General features: G+C 42.3%; 1 protein-coding gene across 1 annotated transcript; it reads right to left on the bottom strand.

The window, feature by feature from the left end:
- Positions 1-330: 330 nt before the first annotated feature.
- Positions 331-15,098, bottom strand: Mtfr2 (mitochondrial fission regulator 2). The gene is given in 8 exon segments (XM_038339938.1): positions 331-1,164; positions 3,130-3,298; positions 4,301-4,649; positions 6,855-7,090; positions 8,298-8,410; positions 8,804-8,908; positions 14,744-14,845; positions 15,065-15,098. Coding segments are annotated over 7 exon segments (1,215 nt in total). The 5' UTR covers positions 14,807-14,845; positions 15,065-15,098; the 3' UTR covers positions 331-984.
- Positions 15,099-15,756: the final 658 nt, after the last annotated feature.

Here is a 15,756-nt window from a genome sequence, read left to right as displayed (position 1 = left end):
TACAGAGCCAGTGTGGATGAACATGCCAGGCTTATGTATATACAGAGCCAGTGTAGATAAACATGCCAGGCTTATGTACGTACAGAGCCAGTGTGGATGAAACTTTTCAAGAGTCTATTTCTACTTGCAGCACCTGGCAGTCAAAAGAATTTATTACCTCAGTTTTAGAAAGTCCAGTCTTACATGACTATGACTTTCTTAATGAAAAGAATTATCTTTGGCTCACAGAAAATCTCCAAGTTGCTGAAGGTCTAACACACCACATCACACTGTTGTTCCTGAATCGAGAGACCATCACGGTGCCCACTTTCCGATGTAATTACATAAGTTTTTTTGTTTTTGGGTTTTTTTTTTTTATTGTTTGACAGGCTTACAAGGAGGGAAGGGCTGCTTAGCAGCCCACACACCCACACAGCAGATGAGAAAGAAAGATCCCGAGCTCACAGTGCAAAGGTTCTTTTAAGGGAAAAACTGCAAGCAGGGAGTTGTATACCTTGGCGTTACTGGATTGGGTAGGGGGATAGTTGGCTCTAAGTCAAGAGGGGATTTTTGTAACTTTTTACAAAACCACCCAGTAACTGTAAAAAATAAAAAATAAAAACAACTTGTTTGTCCAGCTTCTTGATTGGCTGTCCTCAAGTTTCTGGGCAACACAAACAGCAATTTTTGGACCTGTTGTGGCTTTTTTCTAAATTTACAGGTACATGGGGTGGGGTGCCTGCTAGGTTAGACTCTCACAAAGACTGGGCCTGGGTTTAAAAAGGCTTTAGTCTTGTCCCCTCAATACCGACTTACAAAGGCACTTAAGGAGGAAGCCATAACTGTTTAGGGAAATCACTGCCGCATGCATTCCGTTTTCAGTAGCACTCACACAGACCCGACTCTCTTCAGCAGCCAGCTAACTGCCAGAACTTCCAGAGCCAGGACAAGCATCTGTAAACGTCTTCCTCAGGCTGAGCACAGACAGGTCCCAGGATGGCTTAGTCACCCTAACAGAAGCTGTAATTCTCTGAAAGGCCGCGGAGGACACCACAGAGCATTCCTGCATCTATCTTTCCAAGTGTAGGCCCAGCTTTCACTCCTGATACCTTGAATAACTGCTTTTATATTACCAGTTCTTCCCTTAGATCGCTGGTTTTCTGTTGGAGAAATGTGACATCAAAACTGAAAAAAAGCAAATGTTTAAAATGGAAATTACTAAAACATTAAAAAGAAAAAAGAGGGAAAGCAAAAGGCCAGGTAAGAATAAAGTACTAGATGACCCTTAGAGGTTAGGTTTAGTTCCTTCCATAGCACATAATGAGAATAATCTATGTCAGGAGCTGTGCTCAGAGCTGAGGACTGTCGTGATGAAGCGAGCAGGCCTGCTTTTAGTCCCGCACGGCTAGCTTTACACCCAAAATAACAACGCACAAATTGTATTCATTTAAACACTGCCTGGCCCATTAGTTCCATCCTCTTATTGGCTACCTCTCACATCTTGATTAACCCATTTCTAATATTCTGTGTAGCACCACAAAGCGGTGGCTTACCAGGAAGATTCTAATCTACGTCTTGGGCCAGAGCTTCATGGCGGCTGCCTCACTGCCTTCTACCCAGCATCCTGTTCTGTTTACTCTGCCTACCTAATTTTCTGTCCTATCAAAGGACCAAGGAAGTTTCTTTATCTAACCAGTGAAATCAACACAAAACAGAAGACCCTCCTAAATCAGAGAAGTCATTTCAGAAGCAGGAAGGATTTTTGTTATTGCTTGCTCTTTCTCCAAGTATCTCCATCTAAGATTTGGTTGACTCACATAAGCAGAGCACATGGCTACAGAAGTACTTTCCCCTGTAAACAGCCAAATGCTACACAAATGTTAGAATTAAACACCTACTTCAGACACAGTCGCATTCTTAAGACACAACTTGTAATTCCAAAAAGAACTACTTTTTGCCTTCCTTGTTTTGTTTGAAGGAGGGCAGGCATTTTGTTGGTTTGTTTTAGGTTACTGGGCATTGAACCTACTATATCGTGCATGTTAGCCTGGCTCACTACCACTTAACTAGATCCCTAGCCCTGAATTTCATATATATACCATTTTCTGAGTTAACATTTGATCAAGCATCATAGTACACACACAGTGACAACCTTATAGACTGCACCTAACTGACAATGTGCCTTCCTGGAAGACACACACCTCCCACACTGCTATGCTATTTTGAGCAGTCATAGGATTTCAGTTTTCCAGTCTCTCTGTTGCAGGGCATTTGAGTGCTATCTACTGATTTCAGAGGCCATCCCTCCTCCAGTCCTCTTGACTGCAAAGGGTTTATTCTGTCTGAACTCAACTAGATACATATGAAAATCACCCATCCCTTAAAGCACACCTTCTTATGCATCCAATAAACACTACTTTAAAAATAACTCTGATTCTGGCCAGGTGGCACAAGCCTTTTAACAGCATTCAGGATACAAAGGCAGAACTCAACATAGTGAGTTCTGGGCCAGTCAGAGCTACATGGTGAGCCTATCTCACAGGGTAAAATAGGGGGTGGAGATGACTATTATCCTGTTTGCTTTAAAAAAATGCAAGGTTAACATTCCATCCAACTAAATAATCCAAACCCTTCCTATTTGATGGTCAACATAATGGAGTATTTACATGAAGTATGGTTAGGCTGACTCCATACACAGCTCTTCCCTAGTCCTTAACATTTCTAATATCTCATTCACACTACAGATAGCAACATCAACTTAGCACCTACCTAGGGCAAATCATTATAAGCATGTGCATCTGTATGTTTCAAATCATCTTTTATTTTATGTTAAGCTAAAAAGCAAAAAATAATAATAATAATGCAAAGTTGGCAAGAAAAAAAGGTTAGCATTAAAAACCAAAACTAATGGATAAGCCTGTCATAGCAACTCACAGCTCTATTCTAGCAACTGAGAGGCTAAAGGAGGAAGATTTCCCTAAGTCTAGGCCAGCCTGGGCCATCAGGTAAAATCTCACTACAAATAAATAATAGAAAAAAATACTGCATAACTTATACAATATAAATACTTTAAGAAAATCTGTATGGATGCAGAGCCCAGCATAAAGAACATGCATGAGAAAGCAAGAAATGCTTTATTCCACAACTTACCCTTGAAGTTTCTGGACTAGAAAATGGAGAACACTCCCAAGATCTATTTTCATTGTCAAAGGAATCATCCTGAAATGCAAACTTCTTCTTAAGTGCATTGGATATTAAAGACACTGGATCCCATTGTAAACTCTGTCTTTTCTTCTGAATGGGTCTACCACCTGGTGACCTAGTTTTTAAAAAACACAATCAAATATATTAAAACTTTGATGCAATTTTAGCTCTTTGTTCACAAACACAGCAGGAATATAAGCATAATATATTATAATCTAATTAATCTTTAAGAGATTTCTGCCATGAATTAAGGAATCTAAAGAGTACTAAGAATTCAAAATTAGAAAACTAAGAAGCCACATGGGTTGGGGTCTCCTGCAGCCTGTCATGACCTGAGGCCCCTCATTTTTACTGCTACAAACCAGGAGGGTTGGACTTGAACTTATGATCTTATGCTTCTGCTGTCCAAGTACAGGGAGTACAGGCATGTGCCATGATGTCCAGCACCACTGAAGAAAATGTAAAGAAATCTTCAAGAGCCAGGCATGGTAACACACACCTTTAATTCCAGCACTCAAAGGCAGACACAAGCAGATCTCTAGGCCAACCTGGTCTAAAAGAGAGTTCCAGGACAGCCAGGGCTGTTACAGAGAAACCCTGTCTCCAAAAACAAAAAAAGGAAGGAAAGAAAAGAAGGAAAGAAAGGAAGAAAGCAAGGAGGAAGGAAAGGAGGAAGGAAAAGAAAGAAAGAAAAAGGAGGAAAGAAGAAACCTTTAAGAATGTTTAAAGGATCAGATTTTATGAAAAGAACATTTGGCTAGTCGTTCATTAATCTGATCATTCAATCAATCTTCACTGAATTATAACTATTTAATCAGGCTAGTTCTGGAACTTTCCACTGAAGGATGACCAATCTCAGAGAAAGCAAAATGTTGGGTAAAAGGAACTACTGTATTCCTAATTCTTTACAATATGGAGTAAATATAATTAACATACCAAAAAAATGTGAAGTATGGTAAAACAATAGAAGAAATAGTCAAAAAAGAACTAAAGGCAATTGTCTCCCAGAGGGTGGCCACAGGAGGTAAGGAGTAAGAGACACACACCAACTCTCAAACAATTTCTCTTAAAACAACTGATAGAATTTCAGTTCCTTTTCCAAATTCTGGTGACATACCTTTCAATGGGACGGAGTTTGACCTTATTCATGTCCTTTAGAACATCCAGCATGTTTGGAACGTCACTAACTCCACGGCTTTCTGAGCAATGGCTACCGCTCATCTTGTGAACACCTGAGTGCTGCTTTCCCATGGCAGTTGTTGGGTCATCTCTGCTAGCAGATCCAGGTTGCACAGGAGGAAAACATGGCTGGAGAGGAAACTGAGGCAGAGGTGGTGGAGGAGGAGGAGGAGGAGAAGAAAATAATACTGAACTTGGAGAGTGATCTGGCTCCTCACTCAGCCCAGCAGTCACTGATGACGACAGCGCTTGTTCCATGCTGGGTCCATCACTCAGGTCACAGAAGCCTAAAGCAAAGTAGTCTGTTGAGAAACCAAAACCACACACAATTCTCTGCAGCATAACACGGAGAAGCAGTGCGAGTCAAACCACAGTGGCCTCTGGGACGCTTCTGAACTACTGCAAGGCAGCCAAGAAGGCAAGCCGACCCCGTGTGCCGAGTGTGCCCTACGAGTGGCCATCTGAAATGTCAGTTCACTCCTAATCCGGTCAGGACGTCTCAAGGCACACCCTAAAGGATGCAGTTGAAAGAGGAGAGAAACTGATTCCTACGAATCCACAGAAAATCTCAACTGCACTCTCCGGTTTCAAAGCAAACACTAACGACTTCTAGTTAGAAGTACTCAAATTGATGTACCCGCTCTAAAATGACATTTGAGAAACAGGTGCTGTCCTGAGATAACTTTCTCATAAATCTGCTCCTGAAGAGCTGAGAGTACACATCCTTGCTTAAAAACAAAGGGTATACTCATATGATTGTTATTTGTATATTATGCACACATAAATATATACGTAAAATTTTAGTAATCATACTTACACATAGCACCTTACTACCAAATCAGCTGTGAAAAGAACTCAGTACTTATATAGTTTAGGTCTCACGGTTTTTAAAAAAGATTTTCTTTTTTTATTGTTAATTATGTATGAGGGAGAATGTGCATATGAGCACAGGTGAAGGGCAGAATAAGATGTTAGATTCCCCTTCAGCTGGGGTTACAAATGGTTACGAGTTACCCAATATGGGTACTAAGGACCAAATTCAGGTCCTCTGGAACACCAGTACATGCTCTTAACTACTGAGCCTTCTCTCCAGACCCTAAATTTTATGTTTAAAACAAGATATATCTCCAAAAGCTTAAAAAAAAGGCATCTGGAAAATATTCCCTTGTTGGTGAGAACGTATCATAAAAAAACTGAAGATAAGCCACAAAGATGGTCCAGCAGTTACAAACACTCGCTGTTCTTACAGAGGACCTGGTTCAGTTCCCAGGACCCACAGGGCAGCTCATCACTGTTTCTGACACTAGTTCCAGAGGGTCTGATGTCTTATTCTAGTCTCTGGCATCAGGCGTACATGTGGTACATATACATCCCGGAAAACACCCACACACATGAAATAAAATACATTAAAAAAATACCTACAGACTAGGGGCTGAAGAAATAACTGTTAAGAGCACTTGTTGCTCTAGGACCAGAGTTCAGTTCCCAGCACCCACATGATAGCTCACAAACACTTATAACTCCAGTTGCAGGGGATCCAATGCCCTCTTCTTACATCTGTGGATAGCTGGTACATACATGGTGCACAGACATACATTATAGCCAAATATAAAATAAATAGGACATAAAATAAATATAAAAAAGATAAAGATAAAAGCAATTAGACTATAAATATACATGGTCTCAAACCTATTGCTATTCGTTTCTTCTTCTTTAATCTCCATTTTTTTCTTTCCTTTTTAAAAAGTGATAAAGAGCACTGACTACTCTTTCAGAGGACCCCAATTCAACTCCCAGAACCCACATGGCAAATTCAGTTCCAGGGGCTCTGAAACACTCACACACAGATACATAGAGGCAAAAAACAATGCACTTAATATAAAAATAAATAAATCATTTTAAAAAATTAAAAAAATAAAAAATTATTTATTAGTTTGGGAAATTGGTACTAGTTTTTTATTTTGTCTTGTTTTGGCGTTTCTGAAAAGGATTTTCATGAAGTCCAGGCTAACCTCAAACTCTGTTGCTACGGATGACCTTGAACTTTTAATCCTCTTGTCTCTACACCCCAAGTTCTAGAATTATAGATGTACACAATCATGCCATTTTATGCGATACTGTGGATTTAACCCAAAGCCTTGTGAACATGAGGCAAGCACTCTATCAACTACCCCCAGGTTTAGTTTTGGTTTGTGAGACATGGTCTCACATTACAGCCAAGACTGGCTTAGAACTCAAGTCAATCCTTCTGCCTCAGCCTCTTGAATTCTCAAATCACAGGCATGAGCCACCACGCCTGGCTTCCAGTTCTTTGCTAAAGAATTAAAAAAGCTTACTTAGAAGTCACGACTTCCTGAACAAAGATCTTTAGTGGCACTGCTAACTCTTCTTTGCAGCCCTTACTTTCCTATGGCAGTCAGCATCTAGGATGTATTTACTGCTGCTTGTGCTGAGAAGGGTGCTGACTCAGGGATCAGCTCAGCGTCACTTACCAGTCTCTTCGCTCTCTCTCCGCTCCTGCATTGCCACAATTGCAGCAATCTGAGCCCGAAGAAAAGTGAGCTCATCTTCAAGGGCAGCTATTTTTTGAATTGCAGCCTCACTTGCTGGCAGATCATTTTTCACTGGTTCATTCTGTCTTAGAGCAGGTGACAATGGATCCCAAATTAGTTTTGAAGAATGGAAAAGAGCCATTTCCCCTTCCTCCTCCTTTTTCCGTAGACCATGTCTGTGGGTAAAAAGAAAGAAGAAACAAAGGGAGGAAAACGTTCAACTGAAGAAGAAAAACTCAGGTAGGCATGGTGGCCCATGCCTTTAATCCCAGTATGATGGAGGAGAGTCATCTGTCTGTGTTACTTTCATTGGTTAATAATGAAACTGCCTTGGCGCTTTAATAGGACAGAAAATTAGGTAGTCGGAGTAGACAGAACAGAATTGTGGGAGAAAGAAAGGGAGTCAGGCAAACGCTTCAGGCAGTCGCCATGCCTCTCCTCTCTGAGTCGGATGCAGGTTAAGATCTCTCCTGGTAAGCCACCACTTCGTGGTGCTATACAGATTACTAAATATGGGTTAGTCAAGATGTGAGATTTAGCCAATAAGAGGCTGAAACTAATGGGCCAAGCAGTGTTTAAATGAATACAGTTTCCATGTAATTATTTCGGGTGCGGGAGAGGGGGGAGGAGGGAGGGGGAGGGAGTGGGAGGGAGTGGGATAGAGGGGGAGGGAGGGGGAGGAAGGGAGGGAGGGAGGGGGGATGGAGGGGGCTGGAGGGAGGGAGGGAGGGAGAAGGAAGGAAGGAAGGAAGGAAGGAAGGAAGGAAGGAAGGAAGAAAGAAAGAAAGAAAGAAAGAAAGAAAGAAAGAAAGAAAGAAAGAAAGAAAGAAAAGAAGTTACAATTCATATAAAGGCAAACCCATTAGAATACCAGTTGATTTTTCAATGGAAATTTTAAAAGCCAAAAGATCTTGGAGCAATGTACTTCAAGTCCTAAAAGGCAGCCCTCCACCCATGCATATGCACACACCATTAACTGGACTAATTAGATTTTTACATCCACAAACACACACACACATAAGCACACACGCATGTGCACACACACAAACTCACACATGTGCGCACACAGGACAGTATGAAATTGGGAAGAGAGTGGAGAGGATATAGGAAGAATTGGAGTAGAAGGGTGAGGGGTAATTTGATAAAAATAAAATTCATTTGTGTATGAAAGGAAAATATAATTTTCAAAAATTTAAATACAAAATGTAATTTTAAACATATACACTAAAAAATGAGATGCCATTCCTGTATTAGGAAAATATCAGGACATACCATGTCACAAAAACTGAACAAAATTGTCCAGTCAATAGGAACAAACTTCAGTGCATGCAAGCATTAATGTTTTAGGCTACACCCACATCCCAAACAAACATATAAAATTACCGAAACCTGAGATAACGGGCTTCTTCATCATTTGCCACACACAAAACATCAGCAAAAGATGGAACAACAGGTTCATAATCATCAGACTCCTCAGAGTTCAAGTGAGGGATCAACTAAAACACAAATGAAAACAAAGTCAGAGCTCCACCGGGAATCAGGGAGAGCACATGCCTCGTGCTTCTCCGTATTAAATGATAACAGTCCGCAACAGAAAAGGAAAGACACTGGAGACAAGTTACTCTACTACCTAAGCAAATAACAACATTTTCTCCCCATGGCTAATCTCATCTATACAAATAAAGTAAGGTAAGAACAAGCTCCCAGGTATTCTCTGTACCTGTCTTTGGATGTAATTCAAGAAGCAAACCCATGTGTGAGATGACTTATTTCCAGCAGTAAAGGTCCTTGCCTTGCAGGCACATTTCCTTCCCTTCTACCCTACATTCCTGGGAGTACCAGGATTATTTTACACACAGGACTTAAACAACATATGGTGACCAACTTACCTCAAAATTAGGTCTTCGACAAGGTTCTAAAGGAAGCACTCTCCCAATCATACGGATGAAACTCCGAGCTGACCCATAGTCTTTATTTTGCCAAATCAACAAATCCTATAAATAAAGCTTTGTTTAAATACACTCCAGTTAAATGTTTATATTTACCTAAGAAGAGATTCAACAGGTGTAGTAAAACTTATGTATTCAAAGAAAACATAATAGCATACTTTTAAAGTGTCTTCCTTGAAGAATTAAACTTTATTACCATTTCTCTTGGAAAACAGTTTAGTCAATAAAGTTCACCATGGATACTGAGATCCCAAATTTGAGATCTAGAGTCCATGTAAAAAAGCTGGGCAAAAAAAAAAAAAAAAAAAAAAAAAAAAAAAAAAAAAAAAAAAAAAAAGCTGGGGATGCCCTCCTGGAACCCCAGAGCTGGGAAGGCAGAGATGGGCGGGTGCCTGAGGACTCCTGACTAGCCAGCCTAGCTGAATTGGGGAATCTTAGGCCAGTGAGAACCCTGTCTCCAAAAAAAGGGTGAGGAAGGCTGGAGATGGCTCAGAAGTTAAAAGCACTGCTGCTTTTCCAGAGGACCGAGGTTTGATTCCTAGAGCCTACTTGATGGCTCACAACCATCTGCAGCCCCAGCTCTAGGGGATCTGATGCCTCGCTCTTGTACACAAGTGGTGCGGACACACATGCAAGCAAAATATACATCAAGTTAAAACAGAAAAAGGGGTCAAAATCCTAAGGAATGACCTGTGCCTCCACTTCATCCATATGCAAATCCATTCTCGCTCAGACTGGATATATATCTGTGGTGTATACGCAGGAGTGTGTCTACCTCCACCCCAGCACTTGGGAGGCAGAGGCTGGATGATCTCAAGCTTGAGGCCAGGCTAGGTTACAATAGAGACCCTAGCTCAGATACCTAACTGAACTCCTTGGAGAATGTGATGGCTATTCTTGGTTGTCAACTTGACTACATCTGGAACTAAATCCAAAAGTGGAGGATTTTTTTTTTTTTTTTTTTTGCCTAATTTGAAGTAGGAAGATACAACTCTACTCTGGATCTTGATGTGGGAAGACACATGCTTTAATCTGTGCCTTACGTTCTGCTGGAAGCCTATATAAGGACTTGGAAAAAGGAAGCTTTTGCTCTTTGCCTGCCTGCTCTCGCCTTGTTAGCAAGTCCGTTCCTTCACTGACATGAGAGACTACTTCTAGGATCCCACAGTGTCCAAGGTCAGCAGAGGCATCTAGCCTGGCGGGCTGCACAACTTTCCATTCATGGCCATCCACTGTTGGATTAGCTAGATCATAGCCTGTAAGTCATTCTAATAAAGCCCTTTCCATACACAAAGAGAGATTTATTCTGTAAGTTCTGTTTCCTTAGAGAACCATGGCTAAAACTTTATGCAGAAAAGTTCTCTCTCTCTTTACCTACAAAAGAATTCCACCTTTTGAGGCAAAAACTAGCCATTTCAGCTATGTGTGGGTTTATATATAACCTCAACAACTTAGCAGGCTTAGAAAAAGGACTGTTTGAGCCCCAAGTTATATGGCTAGCCTGGGCAACTAAGGGAGATGAAAAAGAAGAGAAGGCTAGAGATAAGAGAAACATCCGGCAATTTCAAAAAAAAAAAAAAAAAAAAAAAAAACCCACGACATTCTAAGTACAGAAAGTACTTGTTACTCCCTTTAAGAGAGAGATGAAAAGAACAGTAAACCAGACCCTAAACAACGCAGAGTTATTTATATATGGCAGCTTGAATATACTGGAAATTGGCTCTTTACAAAGCATTTAAACTGAATGTGCTACTATAACGTAAATATTCTGCCCTTATTAGTGTAAATTATAGCACTCTCCCGTTAGGACCCTCATGAGAATATTTTATAAGTAGTACAATCAGTAATCAGATAAAGATAAAGTCACAATTTTAGAACTCAAGAAAAAAACCTGGATTTCAGAACCACTGGCAATCAGGATATGGTTCAGGTGAAAAAGTTGAGCTAGGAGGATTTTTTTGAACCTCGTATTTCAGACAGAACTCTCACAAATTGCCCAGACTAGGCTTAAGTTCAATCTGTACCCCAACTTGAGATCTTCTGGCCTCACCCTCAGGAGGAGCTGGTAGTACAGACTTGGGTCCCCCTCTTTATATCGCTCTGCTCAGACCCACACCCGACTCTGACATGTAGCCTGTCAGCTAGCCTCAGCCTCTCACCAGCTCTGCCAGCCCAGTCTCCACAGCGCACTCCAAGCAGTCAATGTTCGTTGTCTAATCATCCTGTAAGGCCCCTGCTACCAGGGGCCTGCTCTATGTCTCCAATTTAGTCTCCCACTACTCACCAACAAAATATACATTCTTTAGGGTCAAGCAAATTTTCTCATGCCCAAAACAAGCCGCTATCTAACTGACTTACATTCACCCACATGCTTAGGAGGCCCTGACCTAACTTTAGCCTCAAGACTGGTTTAGTTTTACCTGTTCTTGATTACACAAGTCATGCCCCCTACAAGTTTGATTGTGTCTGTCCTGATATACTTCTAAGCTCTACTAAACTGTCAGCTGGTCTGAGTAGCATACAATGGGACACATCAGTTATAGAAGCCTTTGTTTCGTTTGCAGTTTTCTCTCTTCCAATAATATGAGGGCAAGCTCAGATGACTTTTAATTTTATTTGCATCCTTCAGGGCAGTAACTGTCACCACGGATAGGAGTACCACCTCAGGTTCTCTCCAGAAGAAATATAATACAAGTACATATATGACATAAGCCACCCGACGTTGGGTGCCATATGTCAGGAGTTTCTGCTGTGATCCTAGCTGTGTCCCAGCATAGGAGTGTGAGGATTAGAAAATGTTAAGTAGGAGGAACAGAGATAAGAAAGAATCACAGAAACATAGTGTAGTACCAGGAGGGCAACTCAAAGCCTGCTGCATACTGAGTTCTGAGTCTGCCCCATGTTTAATTTTCCATACACTTTTATACCCCAATACAAAAGGGGGTGGGGGAGACTGCTTTAACATGATACAAAGGACAACTAGAACAGTTACTCGTTTCAATACTTTGAGACATCAAGCCATTAACTCATGAGAAAAACATTCTGCTGTTTAGGCAGTGAACCCACCCTAGACCAAGTATCCTAAAGGCAGCCACTCCTGAGGTCAAAGCTCCAGTTTCAAAAGAAGCACGCTTGAATTCTCTGACCTTTGGTCAGGGTGGGGAGGATACACCTCTATTAGCCACTTCAATGTCTAAAACACCAAGGTCGGGTGTGTAGACACAGTTGCTGTTCTCAATTTTGAGCAAACTCAAACTTTCTGACCTTCAGAAAAGATGGAATAGGCTCACATTTTTGGGCCTCCACACATATAACATAAAATGAATATTTTTAAATTACTAATAAAATTTTACTTTTTTTCACTAGGTCTTCAAAATTTGTTATTTTATGCCTATAGCAGAACTTAATTCAAATATTTAAAGTACTTAAATGTGGCATGAGGCTGGATACCTGGAATATGCCTATAATCCCAATACTTGGGTTGTTGGGGCAGGACAGAAAATTAAAAGCCATCCTGGCTTGTATTTTATCATATACCAAAACCCTGTATCAAAATTTAAAAGGAAAAGTTAAGGCAGGGACATGTGGCCAGTAGCTACCATATCAGATAGTACAAGCTAGAAGAAACAGATCCTAGACCTATAAATATTAGAATTTTGGGAGACCGAAACACGCCTATTGAAAGTACTCTACACTCAGTGGTACAAAGTGTACTTATAATTCCTAAGGCCCTAGGTTCAATCCACCTACATTAAAAAAGACAAGAAAAGAATAAAGGCAGGGGAGATGGCTCAGTGTGAAGCATGATTAATAAAAACTCAGAGAGAGAGAAATTGGGGTTCAACCTGAAGATCTGAAAAGCAAAACAGCCAGCCCCTGGCTCTTACCTCGACCTCAGTCTGAAATGGCGATCCTGCCTCCAGGAATCTCAGGATGTCTGAGAGCTGCCTCCTCCTATCTTATATTCCTCTCTTTTTCTGGGATTAAAAGTGTGCAACACTGGGATAAAAGGCATGCACTGCTCGGTTTCTATGGCAACTAGTGTGGCCACGGGGATTAAAGGTATGTATTACCACTGCCTGGCTGTAAGGCTGATCAGTGTGGCTGTTTTATTCTCTGATCTTCAAGCAAGCTTTATTTATTAAAATACAAATGAAATGCCACTACACTTGACACCAATACAAACCCTAACTAAGGCACTTCCTCTGTTGTATCTCTTATTGGACTTTCACCTAAAAGAGTAAACAGATTACTAACCACCTTGCCAACATTTTTAAACTATCAAAACTATCAAAGTTTCGGTATTGCAAACTCACCTTTCTCCCACCTAAAGAGAAGTAGCAATTAAATGTCTACACAGAGGTTTTCTTTCCCTAATGGACTGCATTCAGGAGCCTTGCTCATTCTGAGCCACTGATCTGCACAGCACTAGCCCAACTTGATGGCTTTCTGTTCTGAGATGCAGTCTCACTGAGCTGAGTTGCCCAAGCTGGTCTTCACTCACGCTGCAGCCTAAGGAGGCCTTGAATGTGATACCAGGTCTCGGTGTCTCTCACAACTGAGATTACAGGACTGTACTACCAGACGTGGGTGTTAAGTTGTTGTTCCCTATCTGCTGCTGTGATCAACACAATGACCAAAAGCAACTTAGGGGAGGAACAGGTTTACTTGGCTCACACTTCCGTCCTACTCTGAGTTACTATTCTTGTGATGAAACACCTTGACCAAAAGCAACTTGGGGAGGAAAGCTGTCAAGACAAGAGCTTAAACAAAGCAGGAACCTGGAGGCAGGGGCTGATGCAGAGGCCATGGAGGAGTGCTGCTTAATGGCTTTCTCCTCCTTCTCTCTCACAGAACCCAGGACCTGGGCCCTCCCCATCAATCACTAATTAAAAGAATGCTCTACACACTTGCCTACAGCCTCATCTTATGAAGACAGTTTCTCAATCAGGGTTCCCTCCTCTCAGATGACAAAAGCTTGTGTCAAATTAACGTAAAACTAGCCAGCACAACTTCTCAGTCCCAACTCATCAGTGAGGGAAGTCGGGCAGGAAGTCAAGCAGAAACCACTGGCTCATGCTCAACTAGCTTTCTTGTATACCCCAGAGCTCATCTGCTGAAGAATGGTGTCCTCCACAGGCAGCTAGCAAGAGTAAAGACAATCTCTTAGAGACAGCGCCAGAGGCCAATCTGACCTAGGCCGTTCCTTGCGGTTCCCTCTTCCCACAAGACTTTAATGTCCAGTTGACAAAAGCTAATCAGGGCAGAAAACGTGTTCAAAATGACACACGACAACCCAACTTGAAGATGGACATCTATTACCCCAGCCCTTGGGAGATGGGGATAGGAGGACAGGGGCAGCAAGGGCTACAAGATTCCCTGGCTCAAAACAACAAGACCCAAGAATAAAGTCAGCAAAATCCAGACATTTAGCCTGGGCTACACTGTTAGTTTCTGCCAAGGCAGCAGCCTGCCTCTACTGCCATAGCAGGTATGTATGTCATCACCTGTCACCAAGTGCCTTTCCACTGTCAGCTGTGCAACATGTGCATCCCGTAGAAGTGCCTACCAGGCACAGCTTGATCTCCTGCCTCTTTTCCTGTTAGCTCTCTTCTTCCTCTTGTTTCTACCCTATCTGTCTGCCTGCCTGCCTCTCATGTCCCAACTCCGACATGGCCTTTCACACTACCCCTCCACCCTCCCCAAATAAACCTCTTGCACTAACTCTGTTGCACGTAGCGTGTTTGCTTAGTGGCATACATTAGTAGGGCCGAAAGGTAACCCACTTCACCTTTCTTCATTTATCATTACATACATGATACCTTGCCTTAAAACGACGACAAGATCCAAAAATAAACAAAATTCATTAGAGATATTTACCTGGTCTACAGGAACACCAAAATATGCCAGCATGTTTCTTAATATGCTCAGTAAGAGAGACATTGGTGAAGCAAGTTCAAGGCAACATTGTTCGTCAATACCCTAGAAGAGAAGTTATTAATAATTACGCTTATAAGTAACAGCCACGTAGATCGCAGTAAAGAGCCTAAAGAAGCCTCTCATGTTACACCATCAAGTGACTGCTCCTGGAGAGCGTTTATTTTGAAGGAAGAGAAAGAGAAAAAGAAAGTGCACGGGGGGGTGAGAGGGAGGTCGGAGAACACTAACAATGAAATTTCACAGTTACGTTAAAAACCTCACCGAGTGTTTGTAAAGAGACCCTGCCAAGTCAACGTGCGACAGCCAAGCTCACGGTCCCGGGAGTTCTGTCGCCCCTGGAAGCTTTCGGCACCGCACCGCCGCTCTTTTCACACCCGCCCCTCCCGTCACCGACCGCTGACTGGAAGCCACGGGGCACGGAGGAGCCCACGCCGCTCGCCTTCCCGCTGCGCTGCACGCCGCCAGGGCGTCCGGGACCTTCCAAAAGGGCCGCGATGCCGGTGTGGGGCCGCCAAGGCGCTCGAGCACAGGCGCCCACCGGGCTCTGAAGGACAGAACGGGTCTTCCTGGGCCGTCTCGCCACTTCCGCCTCCAGGAACAACTATCAAACTCCGCGGGCCCAGCTCGGCGCCAGTCCCCATTGGGCAAGGCTGGAGAACGCCGCTTGAGATTGGACAATCAAGAACCAATAGCCATCTCAGCGATGCGCATGCGCATACGCAGAATGCGGGTCAGCGTTTATTAACTGTCTAGTTACCTGCTCTTTTAGACTTTTTGCATCCTTTGACGGGAAGGTATTCTGCGAACGGACTTGCAGTTGTTTGGTCATTCTGTGGAAATATCTATCCGTAAGCTAAATGCTAGGATTACTCATGTTGAGCCGCATTATCCTGTGTAGTTCAGCTGTATTTAATATATATGCACACCCACAAGTGCGCGTGCCTCAGGAACCT

This window comes from Arvicola amphibius, chromosome 8 (assembly GCF_903992535.2).
Source record: "Arvicola amphibius chromosome 8, mArvAmp1.2, whole genome shotgun sequence".
Taxonomy (NCBI): domain Eukaryota; kingdom Metazoa; phylum Chordata; class Mammalia; order Rodentia; family Cricetidae; genus Arvicola; species Arvicola amphibius.
This window is presented reverse-complemented; position numbering and strand designations above follow the sequence as displayed.